At 42.9% G+C, this 17,505-nt stretch overlaps 1 protein-coding gene across 1 annotated transcript in view; it reads left to right on the top strand.

The window, feature by feature from the left end:
- Positions 1 to 17,505, top strand: part of LOC145401958 (uncharacterized) — a 189,911-nt gene that overhangs the window by 114,621 nt on the left and 57,785 nt on the right. The window contains exon 6 of the mRNA XM_080274063.1: positions 13,320 to 13,452. Coding sequence (XP_080130189.1) covers positions 13,320 to 13,452 — 133 coding nt within the window. The remainder of the gene's footprint in view (positions 1 to 13,319; positions 13,453 to 17,505) is intronic.

Below are 17,505 nucleotides of genomic sequence, written 5' to 3'. Positions count from 1 at the left end.
CTTATCTCATGAAGTATATGTCAAGCTGTTTAGATATGTACAGTATAATACAATACTATATTTCATTCTTTCTTGTGTAAAAGCAGTTTCTTGTGTCACTGTGTTGCACTGTTTGATAGGATACGAGCTGGCTAGCTGTTGAGTAAAAAGTTGACATGATCAGTGGGTGAACCAAACTTCTGGTTGCTGTAGTAGCAGGGTAATGAAAGGTAATCAGTCCATTATTTTGTGCACTGAGATACATTAGTGAGGACAAGTATGTTGGAGGTTGAAAATTAGAATCACTTTTCACTTATCATATGGACTTATTATTGCACAGCAGTTGGATGGCTGATATATTAGACACAAATACTTCAGGATTAATACAGTATTAGTCTTGCAAGGCAGTAAATTTAATCCTTAGATGTCGGGGTTATTTTGGCACAGGCTTCCTCTCGTTACGGACATATTTCCCAAAATGGCCTTTTTTTCAAATCTTCATATCTAGGAAAGTGTAGCAGTTAGGGAAACAAATTAAAGACCATATTACTCAGCAACTCTTCTTCTTGCGATTGAAAGCATCCCCAGTTCTGCAGGTAGTTGCATCGATGATTATGGATGTAAAGAAGATGTACATTTGGAGCTTGAAGCAGGATGTCTCCATGCGTGTGAACGCGGCCCTGACTATGGCTGGGGATCCACGAGGACTGGCGCTTTCCAAGCTCACCACAGTCTTCTTCACATTCCACAGCTCTGGGATCATCCACCTTTTCTTCTGATGGGAAGGCGTCACTATCATAGGCCATTCCCACCTCCTGAAGCAGAGTGAGGGCATGATCAAACGTCTCAGAGCAGGCAGGGGTGGGCACATGTGACACATTGTTCTCAACATGATCTATCTATCTATCTATTGCCAGACGCCTCAATCCCGTTTGGGGTGGCCACAAACAAATCGCCTCCAAGTCGCCCTGTCCCCCGCCATTTCACTGCCCTGCTCCCAACTCACACCCCCCTCTCTCATATACCTCTCCACCCCATCCCTCCATCTCATCCTCGGCCTCCCCCTCCCTCTTCCCCCCTCCACCTCACTCACATACACTCTCTTCGTCAGTCTTTCACCCTCCATCCTCTCCACATGGCCAAACCACCTCAGTGTGTTCCTCATAACGCTTCCTATCACATCCACATTCACACCACACCACAACGCTCCTTTATATCCTCATTCGTCAGCCTGTCTCTCCACGTGACTCCACAGGCTCCTCTTAAATAACTCATTTCCACTGCTCTCATTCTGACTTGTGTCCTTCCAACAATGTCGAAGCTTCACTTCCGTACATTAGAGTTGGTATCACAATACTGTCGTGTAGTAACTTTTTCACTTCCATGCTCACTTCCCTGTTTCTTATCACTGCTTTCAAGGAACCAGCAACCTTTCTTCCCTGCTGTACCCTTTCAAGCACTTCACCCTCCAAACCTCCATCCTTACTCATCACACTACCCAAATACTTAAATGTACTCACATTTTCCAATTCCTCACCATCCAACCTCACTGTACATTCACTAACTTCACCTCTCTCAAAGACCATTACTTTACTCTTCCCTACATTCACCTTTAGATTCCGTTTCTTACACACTCTCTCAAACTCATCCACCAAACCTTGCAGCTCCCCTTCGTCTTCACTCAACAACACAGTATCATCTGCAAACAACAGTACAGGGAGTTTCCAAACACTATCCTCTCTCACCAGGGCCACTCCAACATCCACTACCCTACCTTGTACCTCTTTTATTACCCCATCCATGTACAGATTGAACAACCGTGGAGACATGACACATCCCTGTTTCAAACCAACTCTCAAAGAGAAAAATTCACTTAGTTCACCATCCACACGCACTGCAGCCTTCGCACCATCGTACATACTCTTCACAGCATTCAACAACTTCCCATCTACTCCATATATTCTTAACACTTTCCACAATCCTTGTCTATCCACCCTGTCATATGCTTTCTCCAAATCCATGAAAGCCGCATACAACTTCTTTCCCTTCTCTAGAAACTTTTCCACTAAAGATCTAAGAATGAATAGCTGATCTACACAACCTCTTCCCTTCCTAAAGCCTCCCTGTTCTTCTCCAACTAATTTCTCTGTTCTTTCTCTAACTCTGTCTATAAGTATCCTACCATACACTTTTCCTATTATACTAAGAAGACAAATGCCCCTATGATTACCACACACTTCTTTTTCCCCTTTCCTTTGTACAAGGGAATAATTATACCTGACTTCCAATCCTCCGGGACTCTACCTTCCTCCCAGGCCAATCTGCACATCTTCCATATCCATTCTACTACTATCTCTCCCCCATGCTTCAGCATTTTGCCACACACTCCATCAATTCCTGGGGCTTTCCCCGATTTAATATTCTTCATTGCTTCCACAACTTCTATCCTACTGATTTCTTCCTGTCTTCTCACCTCCCTCCTTCTCCCAGCCATTCCCCAGCCACTTATACTCGCATTACTTCCATCCTCTACGTTCAACAATTCCTTAAAGTGTTCTCTCCATCTGCTCACTTTTTCTCCCTTCTCCACTAGTAATCTACCATTTTTATCTTTCACTCCCCTGCTAACTTCACTTCCACCCTGTCTTACTCTTTTCACTTCTCTCCAGAACATTTTCTTACAGTCCCTCCACTTTACACTCAAATTCCTTCCAAACTCAACATGATAACTTCCATAATTTTTTTAGGAAGTTTCTCACTACTAGATAAACTAGATGCAGTGTCATCCAAGGCAGGCCCTATAGCACCATCACTGAGACCTTTCCTAGTATCCTTGGGCAGAGGCTTGGCAGAGGTGCACGAGGCAATGGGTCCACGTGAGGCGAGGATGGAATTGGACGAGACAGATTCAGAAGACATCGCCCTACACCTAGCTCCACGTGAGGCAAGAATGGAATTGGACAAGACAGATTCAGAAGACATCGCCCTACACCTAGCCCCACGTGAGGCGAGAATGGAATTGGACAAGACAGATTCAGAAGACATCGCCCTACACCTAGCTAAGTCACTGAGAAGACTGATGTGTGGTTGCGTCGGGTGGCGTGACTCTTTCCCAACCCTTTGGTGCCAAGATCAAATGGTGGCCCATTCAAACTGTGGTGAGATTGCATTTGCGGTTCCTACCAACACCCAGCGGTAACTATATACCCCTTTAGCATCAGTCCCAGCTGATGCCTGGTGCATATGGGTTAAAAGAGACACAGTAGCTGTACTGGGTTGTATACTATGCACATCATCATGCAACCCCCAAGAGTAGGTGAATAGTGTGGATGGATGAGTAGAATAGGCAGAGAAATTGAGAAGATGAAACACAGAACTACAAATAAAAGGAAAAATGAAGAATGACGTACTGCATAACTTTGGAAGCTTCAGTATGCATTTTAATTCTCCTCAGACTCCTCCTTGTGGTTAAATTTTGCAAACTTACTCTCCTGTCTTTGTTCAAATTTTCCGTGGCAGCTAAAACTGATTAACAGTCAATTTTCCTTTTGAAAAACTGAATTCACAACCTTAGGATTGATATTTACAGTAGTGTCTGTTGCACTGATTTTGGAGTACAGGTATATGACTTCAGTTGTTTAAACACTAGTAGACATTTTTTTATTATATAATAGAAAAACATGTATCTTATGGGTAGAATTATGCTGCTTTAATACTCTGCTGCAAATTCCTGTAAGAAAATTCTTTTTAAAAACCTATCACTTCATTTAGTAGAGCATGGTATGAAGGAAAGTGTTGATATGAGATAACTAAGAAAATAAAGGATATCATCATCATCCCAGTCTAATTTTCTATGCTTCACACAGGGTGGGAAGACCCAGTATATACTGATTTGACTCATTTGTGAATGGTACTGATTTGACTCATTTGTGAATGGAAACCCCAGATCCAAGTCTACATCCTCCTCCTCTTCCTGTGCTGTAGGTGTGATGTTGCTTGCAGCATAGGTGCAATGCTGGATAATGATGTTATATATCTTATGGCCAGTGCAATGAAAGTTTTTGCCCTCTACACCCACTCCTTCACACACTTTTTAGATAACTTTACAAACAGATGAGTAATAGGGCATTTCATGATCATAGGGTAATTTTTTCAAATTGAACTTGGATGAACACACACACATTTGTTTCTGTTTAGAAAGGAAAGTAAACAAACTAAGTCTCTTTTTTTAATTAGAATGAAAATAAGTCACCCTACAGACAGCACCTTGTTTTACACTAATGGCTCATGAATGCAACTATGGAATCAACCCGAGAAATTGAAAACGTTTTCTGACAAAACGACCAGACGATTGTAGGACAGTATCCCCCAGAAGACAATATCCCCCAAGGACAAAATCCCCCCCCCCCAGACAATATCCCCCCATGCACAATATCCCCAGACAACAAAATTCCCCTGGACAATTCTTATAATGTATATATATATATATATATATATATGCCCCCACCATCCACTCACTCAATGTAGTGCTGTTCTCGGGTGTCTGCCCTGTCCTCTCCTCCATCCTTCTTTCCTTCCATCTTCTTCTATCTTTCTTTCCTTCATTCTTTCCTTGTCCTTCTGCCTACAGGTGACTTTACATTCCCTCTTCTGTCTTTCATTCCTTCATTCTTTCCTTTTCCTTCTGCCTATGGGTGACTCTACACTGAGTGACAAGCCAAATGGTTTCCTGTACACCAGGAAACTATTTACTACGCTGGGTGGTAACCATATAACCAAATTTTGGCGCCTGGTGGTTTAGTGGGTAATTGTTGTGCTCCAGTCGGATTGAGCCAGTGAAGGTTTATATCCAAGGGACGGTTGGGGTTTATTGTTCACGTAATGCCACTCAGGGATGAGTGAGGTTGGTCACTCTCATCTTAAATGTCAGGACCAACTGCCTAGCCCCGGGCTTCTATGCTCCTCATGGGGCAACGTAAGATTGGATGATGGATGGATGGATGGATGGATATATATATATATATATATATATATATATATATATATATATATATATAGAGGTAGGTGGGGGCACTCACCATCCACTCACTCAGTGTAGCGCTGCTTTGGGTGTCTGCCCTATCCTTTCTTCTATCCTTCCTCCTCTGTCTTTCTTTTCTTCATTCTTTCCTCTTTCTTCTGCCTATGGGTCGCTCTACATTGAGTGACAAGCCAAATGGTTTCCTGTACACCAGGAAACCATTTACTACGCTGGGTGGTATCCATATAACCAAATCATGGTGCCTGGTGGTTTAGTGGGTAATTAAGGTGCTCCAGTTGGATTGAGCCTGTGTAGGTTTATATCCAAGGGATGGTTGGGGTTTATTGGTCATGTTATGCGACTCAGGGATGAGTGAGGCTGGTCGCTTTCATCTTAAATGTCAGGACCACCTTGCCTGGCCCCAGGTTCCTGCACTCCTTATGGGGCAACGTAGGATTGGATGATGATGATGATGATGGCTGGAGATATATATATATATATATATATATATATATATATATATATATATATATATATATATATATATACACATATCTTCATCATCATCATCAGCTGTTGAGTGTCCACTGCAGGACCAGCCTATCCCAACCGAAGTGGGGACGATACAGCCTATGTATCTCTACCAAGTGGCTTAGGCTCTCTGTTGTATGTAAGGTGAGAAGTGTTTGTATGTGTAATTGTAATGCTGGAGTGGCTTTGGATGTGTGTGCAGTCTGTGAATCATGTGTAATCGGCCCACTCAAACCGACTGGGTGCAAGCATACTTTATAGTAAGCGACACTGGTTCAACCACAGCACCCTTTATGTCCACCAATGCAGTACATGGCCAGGTGAACACTCCCAAAGTTTATTACCCTGGCGGGGTGCGAACCCTGGTTCACCAGTGTACGAGACGCACACTCTACCACTGTACCACCGAGGCTCCATATGTACTGTATGTACTGTATATATATATATATGGATATGGTGCCAACTGACTGGGCAAGTGCTTGTGTGGTTCCTTGTATAAAGGTAAGGGTGATAAATATGAATGTACTAGCTTTAGGGTATAAGTCTGTTGAGTGCTGTAGGTAAGGTGTAGGGTAGAATGTTAATTATGAGAAAAGGGTACAGAGGGTGTGATTGATGATGAGCAGTGTGGCTTTAGGAGAGGGAGGGGATGCATGGATCAGGTGTTTGCTATGAGACAGGTGTGTGAAAAGTATTTAGCGAAAGGTAAGGATGTGTTTCGGGTATTCATGGATTTAGAGAAAGCATATGACAGAACTGACAGGGGGGCTTTGTGGACTGTTATAAGATTGTATGGACTTGATGGCAGGTTGCTAAAAGGAGTGAAAATTTATTATGTAAATAGTAGAGCATGTGTAAGTGTGGGAAATACTGTAAGTGATTGGTTTCCCGTGAGAGTGGGGATGTGACAGGGATGTGTGATGTTACCTTGGTTGTTTAATATTTATATGGATGGTGTCATGAGGGAGGTGAATGCAACAGTGTTAGGTGGAGGTTTAAGTCTGGCAAATGCTGATGGCTGAGAGTGGAATCTGAATCTGCTGCTATTTGCGGATGATACTGCTCTGGTGGCTGATTCAGAGGAGAGATTGAGACAGTTGGTAGAGGAGTTTGGAAGGGTGTGTGAAAGGAGGAAATTGAGAGTAAATGTGAATAAGAGTAAATTGATGAAGTGTAAGAGGTTGGTAGATGATAGGAGGATGAATATAGTTTTGAATTGTGAGTTGCTTGAGAAGGAATATGATTTTTAAGGTGGCAAATCAGATGAAGAGGGAGAATAGGGATATCATCATGTGAGCAGTGTGTGAAGAATGATGAAGAAAGGGTTGTGGTGAACAGAGGGGATATTTGAGATGCATGGAGAGAGCATAACAGCTGGCTGTTGAATGAGGAATTTGACTGAGACAGGGAGGTTTGGAGCCAGCTGATCCAGTGTTTGGCCCTTGGCCTTTGATTAACACTGCTAATGTGAGTGAGGCAATTGGCGGGATGCGAGCAGGGAAGGCAGCAGGTGTGTCAGGGTTGACTGCTGAAATGTTGAAAGCCTCGGGAGATACAGGAGGGAGGTTAGCCACAGACCTGATAAATACAATTATATATGAGTGTGTTGTCCCAGATGACTGACTGAAGAGTGTAGTTGTAAATGTGTACAAGGGGAAGGGTGATGCCCTGGAAAAAGGAAATTATAGACATAAAACTTTTGGACCACATAATGAAAGTGGAGAGAGCTCTAGAAGATATGATTAGAGAAAGTGTGTAATACTGATGAGATGCAGTTTGGCTTTATGCCATGCAAAGGGACCACTGATGCCATATTCAATGTTCGACAGCTTCAGGAAAAATGTTTAGGAAAGAAAAGGGAACTGTGCTTTGTTTTTGTTGATTTGGAGAAGGTCTTTGACAAAGTACCTAGAGAGGTGGTGAAGTGGGCAATGAGAAAGCTTGGAATGGAGGAGTGGCTGGTTAGGGTCATTATGGCTATGTATGTGGGTGCTTACACTCAAGTAAGGGTGAACGGAGATTTGGGTGATTAGTTTTTCTTGAATGCTGGTGTGCATCAGGGGTCAGTCTTGAGCCCCTTGTTTATCATGGTACTTGAAGCCCACTCATGTGACTTCAGAAATGGACTCCCATGGAAGATATTGTTTGCTGATGATTTGGTGTTAATTACAGAGAATGAAAGGGAGGCAGAGGAAAGATTTAGGAAGTGGAGAGATGGTATGGGCACAAGGGCTAAAGAGTAAATGCAGATAAAACAAAAGCGATGGTATCTAGGGCTGGGGACTGTGCTCTCAAAGAAGAGGGAGAGTGGCCATGTGTGATTTGTCACAAGGACGTGGGAAGTAATTCCACCTGATGCAGTGTTTGTGATAAATGGGTGGATAAGAGATGTAGTGGTACTAGAGGTAGACTGTGAGATAATGCTGTTTTCACGTGTGTGGTGTGTCAGGGAGAGCACGTGGATATTGCCAGGTGTGAATAGACTGAACTTGCTGGTGAGTCTCGTGAGTGTGTGGAAGAGTTTTGTATGTTTTATGCTGTGGTTAGAATGAGGAGTGGTTGGAAGAAGTTCAAGGAGCTGTTGCCTCTCCTAACATAGAGAGATCTCTTCCTACATGCTAAGGGATCTTTGTATGCAGCATGTGTTGGAAGTGTAATGCTGTATGGTAGTGGGACCTGGGCAGTAGAGGAAGAGGATATTAGGAGGCTCAAACATACGGAAATGGCAATGATTACGTGGATGTGCAATGCGTCCTTGAGTGCAAGGCCGTGGGGGGGCTAGATGGAAGAGTTGAGAGGTAGGATGGAACTGGAGTGTATTGGTGCTGTGATGAGGAAAGGTAGATTGAGATGGTTTGGGCATGTGGAGAGGATGGGGGATGATAAATGGGTGCAGAAAATGAGAAGTATTAATGTTGAGGGTTTGGTAGTGAGTGGTTGACTGAAAATGACTTGGGACGAGGTCATTGAGTGTGACCTCAGCGTTAAAGGACTAATTAGGGAAGCTGTCAGAGAGCAGCATGGATAGCCACCATTAGGTGACCAAGGCTGATGCATTCAAGCTTGTTGAAGCCTTCAAAAACAAATGAAATGAAAACAATCTACTGTACAGTATATTATATGCAAACACACACACACACACACACACACACACACACACACACACACACACACACACACACACACACACACACAAATATATATATATATATATTATGTACACCCATGAGCAAAAGTTCGCCTACAGTCCCTGCCAGCCATATGTTTCCAAACAGCCCACAGAAGGCCCAGCGCTCATCCACTAGAGTAAGGGAGAAGGGAGGAGATGGAGAGGGGAAGGGGGAGAGGCAACAAGACGGGGGAGGGAGACAGCCTGTGGCGATGGTAAATGGCACATATCGGGTGTTTTTATTTTTTATTATTATTATTATTATTATTATTATACTGCTTCCCGTCCGATCAGCGAAGTTAAGCAACGTTGGGTCTGGTTAGTACTTGGATGGGTGACTGCCTGGGAACACCAGATGCTGTTGGCATCCCTACGTGTCAAGTGGGGTTGGTGGAGGATTAGTGCCCCTCCCTGTAAAACAATTAACTCTAAGCCCTTGGCCACCCTGTTTGGGATACATGGTGTCTGGCAATGAATGAATTATTATTATTATTATTATTATTATTAGTGTTATGTATGAAATAAGTAAAAAAAAGAAGGTCATAAACCAGTGTTAGTCCTTAGAAAACAGCCAATTCTAGATGATTTTTCTTGTGTGACGGAAGCAATAGTGATATCCAAAGGCTAAAGGTTGGATAAAGTTCAGAGACTCATAACAGCAGTTTGAACTTGATCCAGACTATCAAACATGCCACAAGAAAATTCCCATCGTCTAAGGGTTAAGGAAGTGACATTATTATAATTATGTCAGGTAATGTGAAGGTAGACAGGGAGGTAGAAGGATGTAAACTAAGAGGCACAGAGAGAGAGAGAGAGAGCAAGTGAAACACCTAAAAGGCAATGCCTAGTTTGGTGGTAAGTATCTGGGAAAAATATAATAACATACTTCAGCAATTGCAGGGTGAAAGGTAGCAGAATAATTTTTTTGTCAACAGACATTATGTATTATCGCCACTCTGACTGAAGTGATCAACCAGTCAGAGATGGTGTATATGTAACATCAGTAATGTAAAAATGCAGCACTGACCTTGCCTTTTTGTTATAAAAATAATGAGGATTATTATATTTAATACCTTGTCAAGTTATCATCATTACAGCAAATTTATCAGCTTCTTTCATTTCTGGAGTATGTAATTATATGATTCCAAAATACTTGCCACCAAACTAGAAATTTCCCTTTACATGTTTCGCTTGCAAACTCCTCTCTCTCTCTCTCTCTCTCTGCATCTTAGTTTACATCCTTCTACCTCCCTGTCTACCGTCACATTACCTGACACGATTACTTGTATATTAATGCCACTTCCTTAACCCTTAGACGATGGGAATTTTCTTGTGGCATGTTCGATAGTCTGGATCAAATTCAAACCGTTGTTTGTGGGTTTCTAGACTTTATCAAACCTTTAGCATTTGGACATCATTAGTGCTTCCGTCACACAAGAAACATTGTCTAGAACTTGTCAGGAGAAATACAAAAGATGTCAACTGTTTTCTAAGAGCTAATGCTGGATTACATCCTTCTTTCTTATACTTACCTCATACATAATACAGTAATGATAATAATAATAATAATAACTAATAAAACACCCGATTTGTGCCATTCACCATTGCCACAGGCTCTCTCCCTCCCCTGTCTTGCTGCCTCCCTCTCCCTCCCGTCTCGTTGCCTCCTTCCCCCTCCCCCTCTCCATCTCCTCCCTTCTCCCTTACTCTGGTGTACCAGCATTGCACCATCTATGGTCTATGTTTGGAAACACTGGCAGGGATTGTCTGCAAACTTTTGCTCTCGGGTGTACATGCATATAAATATTGATACACCTAACCTAACCTTACCTAACCTATCTATATGAGTTGCAGTATGTAACCAATAAGGGCACAGAGCTGAAGTACAGAAAAATGGGGTAAAATTTGTCCTCAGGGGATATTGTGCATGGGGAGATATTGTCCAGGGAGATTTTGTCCTTGTGGGATATTGTCCTCTGGAGATACTGTCTTGACACCCCAAGACTCACAGCAGGACACATGATTATTAAACAGTAATCCCTCTAATATCCGAACGCCCAATATCCGAACATCCCCACTAACCGGACATAATTCTCCTGGGATCCAATATTCCCAAAATGGGCCAAAAACTGCAAAAAATTCGAAAAAAATCTGACTTTTTTCCCTCCCATAATTTGAAATTCCCGCCTGGCGCCAAACAGCTGTTACACCATGGTCCCTTCACCCCTTCCTTCCTCCCTTTCCCCCCTCCCCTGTCAGGTTGCCATTTGGTATTTTTCATTACCAAGTGTGGGCCAATTTGGTAATGAAAAATTCGTTTGGTAATGAATTAGAATAATGCATTACCAAATGGATTTTTCACATGTATGAGGATACACAGGATGGAGATGGTGGATTGTTTGCTCTCTCTGATTAATCTGCTACCCTACATAGTGTGAAAATAATCAACATGGTGTTAGTTATAAGGAGAGTGATTACATGTATTTCCACTTGTATATATAATTAGTGAAGAATATATGCTAGCTTTACGAATTTGGTAATGAAAAGTTATATTTGACAATGAAAGTTGAGGAGATTGGTAATGTGGCTGTTGCGATCTGGCAACTCTGTTACCCCACCAACATCAACAGTCACAGCTTAACTCGATGGAGAGCAGATACTCATAACAGTGCAGGCCACAGGTGCTTGTTTTTTTGTGAATAAACAGTGAATAAACTGCAATACCTTGCCACTAGAACACACAGGAATTTACAGTGTTGTGCAGTGTTAAGAAATTAGAATTTAGAGTGCAGAGGATTAACTGTGGACTGCAAACTGGCGGTTCAAACCAGTCCAAGACCAAGGGACTTGTAAGTACCCAGAATGTTTAATATTGTATAAACTCACCTCTAAAACCTCATTTTATGGTTCTTTTGCATTTATTTCAGTCTTTTATGTCCCTTGTTGGTGTGATTTGGGTCTTAAATAGGTGCAATGCATGTCCAGAGGGAGTTGTATAGGTGTTTTTCAGAGTTAGGGTCCATAAGTACTAGTCCATAAGCTGGGGCCCAATATCCGGACAGGACCACTATCCGGACCTGCCTATGGCTCTATTGATCCGGATATTGGAGGGGTTACTGTATTGACTTCCGCGGTTGAGGAACCTCCTTCCTGTGGTTGACGATGATTTGGAGGGCCAGCTGTCTCTCCCCCTTGCCCCTTGTGAGCTTCTCATTAAAGTCAGTTGTCAGCCTGATTCCACATTCAGCACTGTCACTGACTACGCTGACTGCCATGACCTGGCTGCAGTGCTCCTCGATGTCCTCAAGCTCCCTGGCAACTTCCATCTTCAAACACCTGAAGAAGTTTTGTGTTTGGATTGTGACGATATCAGCAATCTTCAAGTCAGTGGGGTCTTGCAACACTCAGGGATCCACCTTCCTTGACCTCACCTTTCGAGGAGGCTTCTGGTGAAGGTTGAGGAACATCTGTGCTTTTTCTTCGTTAGGCACCAGTTCGAGAAAAAGCCAAGGCCTGTGAGATCCTCTCTCAGGTACCAGCCATGGTTCTGAAGTTGTTTGAGCGCTGTAGCACCCATTTCCTTGTCAACCAAATTCTTGTAGATCTGTAGTGTCTTGAGGAGTGCCAGATCATTTGTGGGTGCATTGATTCCAACTGGCAACGAGTACCATGCTTGAAGGTACACTGTGACTGAGAAGATGTTTATCCGCTTCAGGGCTCGTTCCATATGAGGGGTGAAAGGGAATTGGTCCCAGAACACGTAAATCTTCAGCGAGGAGATCCCCCGCCCCATCCATCTGGCCCTGCTGTATGCTTCTGGATGGCAGAATCCACTGTCAAAGCACTTCCTTATTTTGGGGAGTAGATAACCAAGGAAGTGGAGAGCAAGTTCAAGGTATTCCCTGCAGCTGTCGCAGTCATGGCCCTCCTGGTGTTTGGTAGGAAGCCAGCTCATCTCGGTGCTTCAAGACCCACTGATCCAAGGGTTGCGGATAGGAACGATCGACCTGAGCTTCATACAGTTTGAAACATGCTGATCGATGATATCCAAGCAATCCTTGAACCGGCCAAATAGGGGGATTTCCGGGCCAGAGGAGGAGAAGAACGCGTCAAAGATCCCAGTGAAAAGCCCATGATGTGGTGGTGGCATGCCATGAAAAGGAGCGGTTTCCCAATGGCGTTCAGGATGATGGTGCAAGCCCCGCTGTAGGCATCCATATTGCTTGCGGTAGCATCAAAGCAGAGGCTGGCTACCCAGTTTCTACTTGCAACCGCTGCTTCAGTATGTACAATATCGCTCTTCCCATTGCCTCTCCCATCCCAGAACTCAGTTTTGGGATAGCCTTTGATGTTATCCAGAAAAAAGAATAATTTCTAATAATGGGCAAAACATGCATGCCTTGCGGGGTGGGTTAGCAAGAGGCAGTTATGCTCATATTTTGCGTGAAGTCATTGCTCGTGAAATGGAACTCAATTAGCATGTGTGCATTCACCAAGCACAAAACTCAAAATTTTAAAACACCTTAATGAGTAGTACAGGTATTGCTTCTTGTATCATCAGGTGAAAAATAATAGTATATCACATCTATATATCTCAGCTGCCAATCTGTTTGTTCACAGTTTGAGTGGGATGCCAATGACTATGATAGACTGGCAGCTGGGTCACTGGCTGGTCACCTGATTGAGTGTGGTGCTCAGGTCACTGGCGGCATCTTCACTGACTGGCACAAGGTCCCTGATTGGCACAAAATAGGTACTTGTTGCATATTTCTAGCAGGTTTGAATAACATTTTATGGGCAAGAACAGTCATGCTGAAGAACATTATATTGAAGTTTTTACCAATATACACTGATACCTCGCAATGGAAAATGTTCTAGGGAGTTAAGAACACTGTACAGTAAAACCTCGATATAACGGACTTCAGTATACCGGAATACGCTTTTATCACAGTCGAGGAGCCGACCAGACTAAATTCATATATATCTGGAAAAGTCTGAGGTTGACGAGTGATAAGTGAAATATACAAAATGAACATCTTTAGTTTGTAAAATCATAAATAATAAGGTGTACAAAGTGTACAGTACAGTATTTGAAAAGTGTTTAAAATTAAGTTGTAACAATAAAGTATTTTCTAAGTGTTTCCCCTCTCCCTAGGTTAGAAACGAGTGCATCTGAACACAGATCTGGTGGTGTACAGAGCTCTCCCGGTCCTCCTTTCATCCCCTCTCTTCTACCCCCATCCGTCCGCCATCCCAGCTATGGGGGCTTCTGCCATGACACGAAGAAAGAAATTCCACTGCTAAATTTTCCTCCGGAAATTAGTTATATTGGTATAAACTGAATACCATCATCTTTGGTGGTGTTTATACTATAAGATAAGCTAAGAAAAACACAAAACTGACAAATAAAAGTTCAGAAATGCAGTGAGAATAAAACTTCTTCAAGTGTAAAAATATCTTCAGATAACATCCAAACCTAAAATTTTGCCCACACTGTGCAAGAGCAAAGCATATGTCTAGATGCAGAATTTCACAAGCTTTTTTGCGGTGTTTTCAAAATACTGATACGGCCAATAGTTTTCGAGTAAATCATCAAAAATTGCAGAACATGGAGGATGGACAGGAGAGGGAGTTTGGGACAGGGAGAGAAGAGAGGGGGATGGAAGAGATGTGTCTGTGTGTGTGTGTGTGTGTGTGTGTGTGTGTGTGTGTGTGTGAGTGAGTGAGTATGAGCATAAGTGAGAGAATGAGTGAGTGACGGAAAGAATGAGTGAGAGAATGAGTGAGTAAGCAAGTGAGTGAGGTAGGGGGTGGGGTAGTAGGGTAGTTTGGCTTTCTTGTCTCCCTCCATGTCCCCCCATCCTTCCCCACTCCTGCTTGTCTCCCTTCCCATCCCACTGCCCTCCCTCACCCTCATTTGTCTTCCTTCCCACCCTCCCCCACCCCTGCTTGTAACCCTTCCCATCACCCACCTGTTTGTCTCCCACCCCCGCCTCCCGCGTAGCTCACTGCTGCCTGCCTGGATGTGGCCTGTCAGTTGTCCTCCCACCACCTCACCTACCTGCATGTGATGTTTGCTGTCCATTTTTTTAGCAAATGTACTGTACTGTTTATGAGGATAATAATATTATTTATGATGTTTCTTTGTCCATCTCTGTTGATTGAGTAAGGTATATGAGAGTTTGGGTTTGGGCCTGGAATGCATTTCTGGCTTTTCTTCAGTATTTTATGGGGAAAATTCCTTTCATATGTATATCGCAAAATTCTGAGTTAGTAGGGGGAAGTCCAGATGTCGCATTTATCGGACTTTTGCTTTTTTCAGAATGGCTTGGGCCCCAATTAGTCCGTTATAGTGAGATTTTACTATGAGATTAAAATCTTTGACAACACTTTTATTAAGAAGTTTTTAGAATAGTTCTTATTAGTAATACTACAAACTGCATATTTTGATTTGGAAACAGATTTCCAATATATACTGTACTGCTTAACAAGTGTTGTTTAATAACTTGTTGTATTCGTTACTAATACAAACAATAGACAGGTAAACCACCAATTTTCTGGCACTCTTTGTTCCAGAGCCTTGCCAGATTAACCCTTTTGCTAGACTAATGAAGGTCACATATATCACATATGGTAAATCAGTGGGGACCAAAGTAAGTCATATAGTTCAGCAATAAACCTCTGACCCACTAATTATACTCCCTTGTCTCTAAAGCGCCATGGAGCCTAATCCATTATCATGCTACCCAACAAGTCAACTCAATAAATCAATGGGGACCAATGGAAGTCACATATAATTCTACAGTACAACTCTGACCAACTAATTATACTCCCTTGTGTGTGTGGAAAGATGGAAGTTTGGAGGATGAAGGGTACAGCAAGGGAGAAAAGTTGCTTGTTCTTTGAAAGCAGTGATAAGAAAAAGGGATATGAGCATAGATGTAAAAAAAGTCACTGCATGATATTATTGTTATACCAACTAACATATAGAAGCGATGCTTGGCCCTTGTTGGAAGGACACAGGTCAAGAGTGAGAGCAGTAGAAATGAGTTATTTGAGAGGAGCATGTGGAGTTACATGGAAAGACGGATTCAAATGAGGAAGTGAAGGAGCACTGTAGTGTAGATGTGGATGTGACAGAAAGCATCAGGAGAAATACACTGAGGTGGTTTGGCCATGTGGAGAGGATGGAGAGCAAGAGACTAGCAGTGAGAGTGTATGTGAGTGAGGAGGATGGGGGAAGAAAGAAGACTGAAGATGAGATGGAGAGATGTAGTGGTGAGGTATATGAGCGAGGGGGGTGCGAGCTGGGGGGAGGGCATTGAAATGGCAGGGGAAAAGGTGACATGGAGGTGACTTGTTTGTGGCCACCCCATAAGGGATTAAGGTGTCTGGCAATAGGTAGGTAAATAGATAGTCCCTAAACCACCATGGAGCCAATTTCATCACTGTACTATGCTACCCGACAAGTCCACTCCATCACGCTGATGCTGTTGAGATGATTCTGTCATCACTGAATCACGATCAGTATTCATACCATCTTTCATAGTTTCTCTGATGTTCATTTGCTTCTTCGAATCCATGTCTTCATTGAATTTCAATATTTTTTTTCTCACTGCATCTTTATATCATACACAGTTAACAAACCAATACCATATGTCTCACAACTTCGCTTGGGAACAGCATGGTCCAGTTTTTTCAACAGCTCTACCTTATCCTGAAGAATCAGACCTCCTTGATGGCTGGTTTTGTTATTGCAGTTTTATGAAATATGCATTACCTTCAGTACTGTTGGTAAAATTGCACTGATCATGGGTACGCTAAAAGAAAAATTCAGGAAAATCAAAAATCAAAGGAAGCAGCAGAGATACTGTAGTCTGCATTACATTGAAAGTGCTAAAATGGGGGGAAGGAGATCTTCAGCAACCATAAGCAGCATTTATCTGCATTTGAAAAAGAAAGTGCTTTACTGTTTTGTTTGTAGCTTAATGAAAATGTGTTCATCATCATCATCATCACCATCATCATCTAATCCTGTATAGCCCCATGAGGAGTGTAGGAACCTGGGGCTAGGCATGTTGATCCAGACATTTATGATGAGAGTGACTAGCCTCACTTGTCCCTGAATGGCATTATATAATCGATAAATCCTAACCACCCTTTGGATATAAACCTGCACAGGCTCCATCCAGTTGGAGTGCCTTAATTGCCCACTAAACCACCAGGTCCCATAATTTTGTTACCGGGTATATAGTTACCACTCAGAATAGTAAATGGTTTCCTGGTGTACAGGAAACCATTTGGCTTGTCACTCAGTGTAGAGTCACCCATAGACAAAAGGTAGAGGAAAGAATAAAGGAAAGAAAGACAGAAGAGGAAGTAAGGAAAGTTTTTGTTTTTGTTTTCATTTTTAAAGGCTCCAACATGCTTGCATGTGTCGGCCTTGGTCACCTAATGGCGGCTCTCCACGCTGCACGATCCATTGCAGCCTCCCTGTTCAGTCCCTTAACCCTAAGGTCACACTTAATGACCTCATCCCATGTCTTTCTCGGTCTACCCCTCATAACCCCACCCCCAATATTAACACTTCTCACCTTCCTCACCCAATTATCATCCCCCATCCTCTCCACATGTCCAAACCACCTCAATCTACCTCTCCTCATCACAGCACCAATACACTCCAGTCCCATCCTACCTCTCAACTCTTCCATTGTAAACCCAGCCCCTCCAGGCCTTGGACGCAGGGACGCACTGCACATCCACCTAATCATTGTCATTTCTGTACGTCTGAGCCGGCGAATGTCTT

This window comes from Coenobita brevimanus, chromosome 57 (assembly GCF_032717465.1).
Source record: "Coenobita brevimanus isolate Jiangsu-jjx chromosome 57, ASM3271746v2, whole genome shotgun sequence".
NCBI lineage: Eukaryota > Metazoa > Arthropoda > Malacostraca > Decapoda > Coenobitidae > Coenobita > Coenobita brevimanus.
Note: the sequence above shows the minus strand (reverse complement) of the source record. Positions and strands in the feature narration are given on the sequence as shown.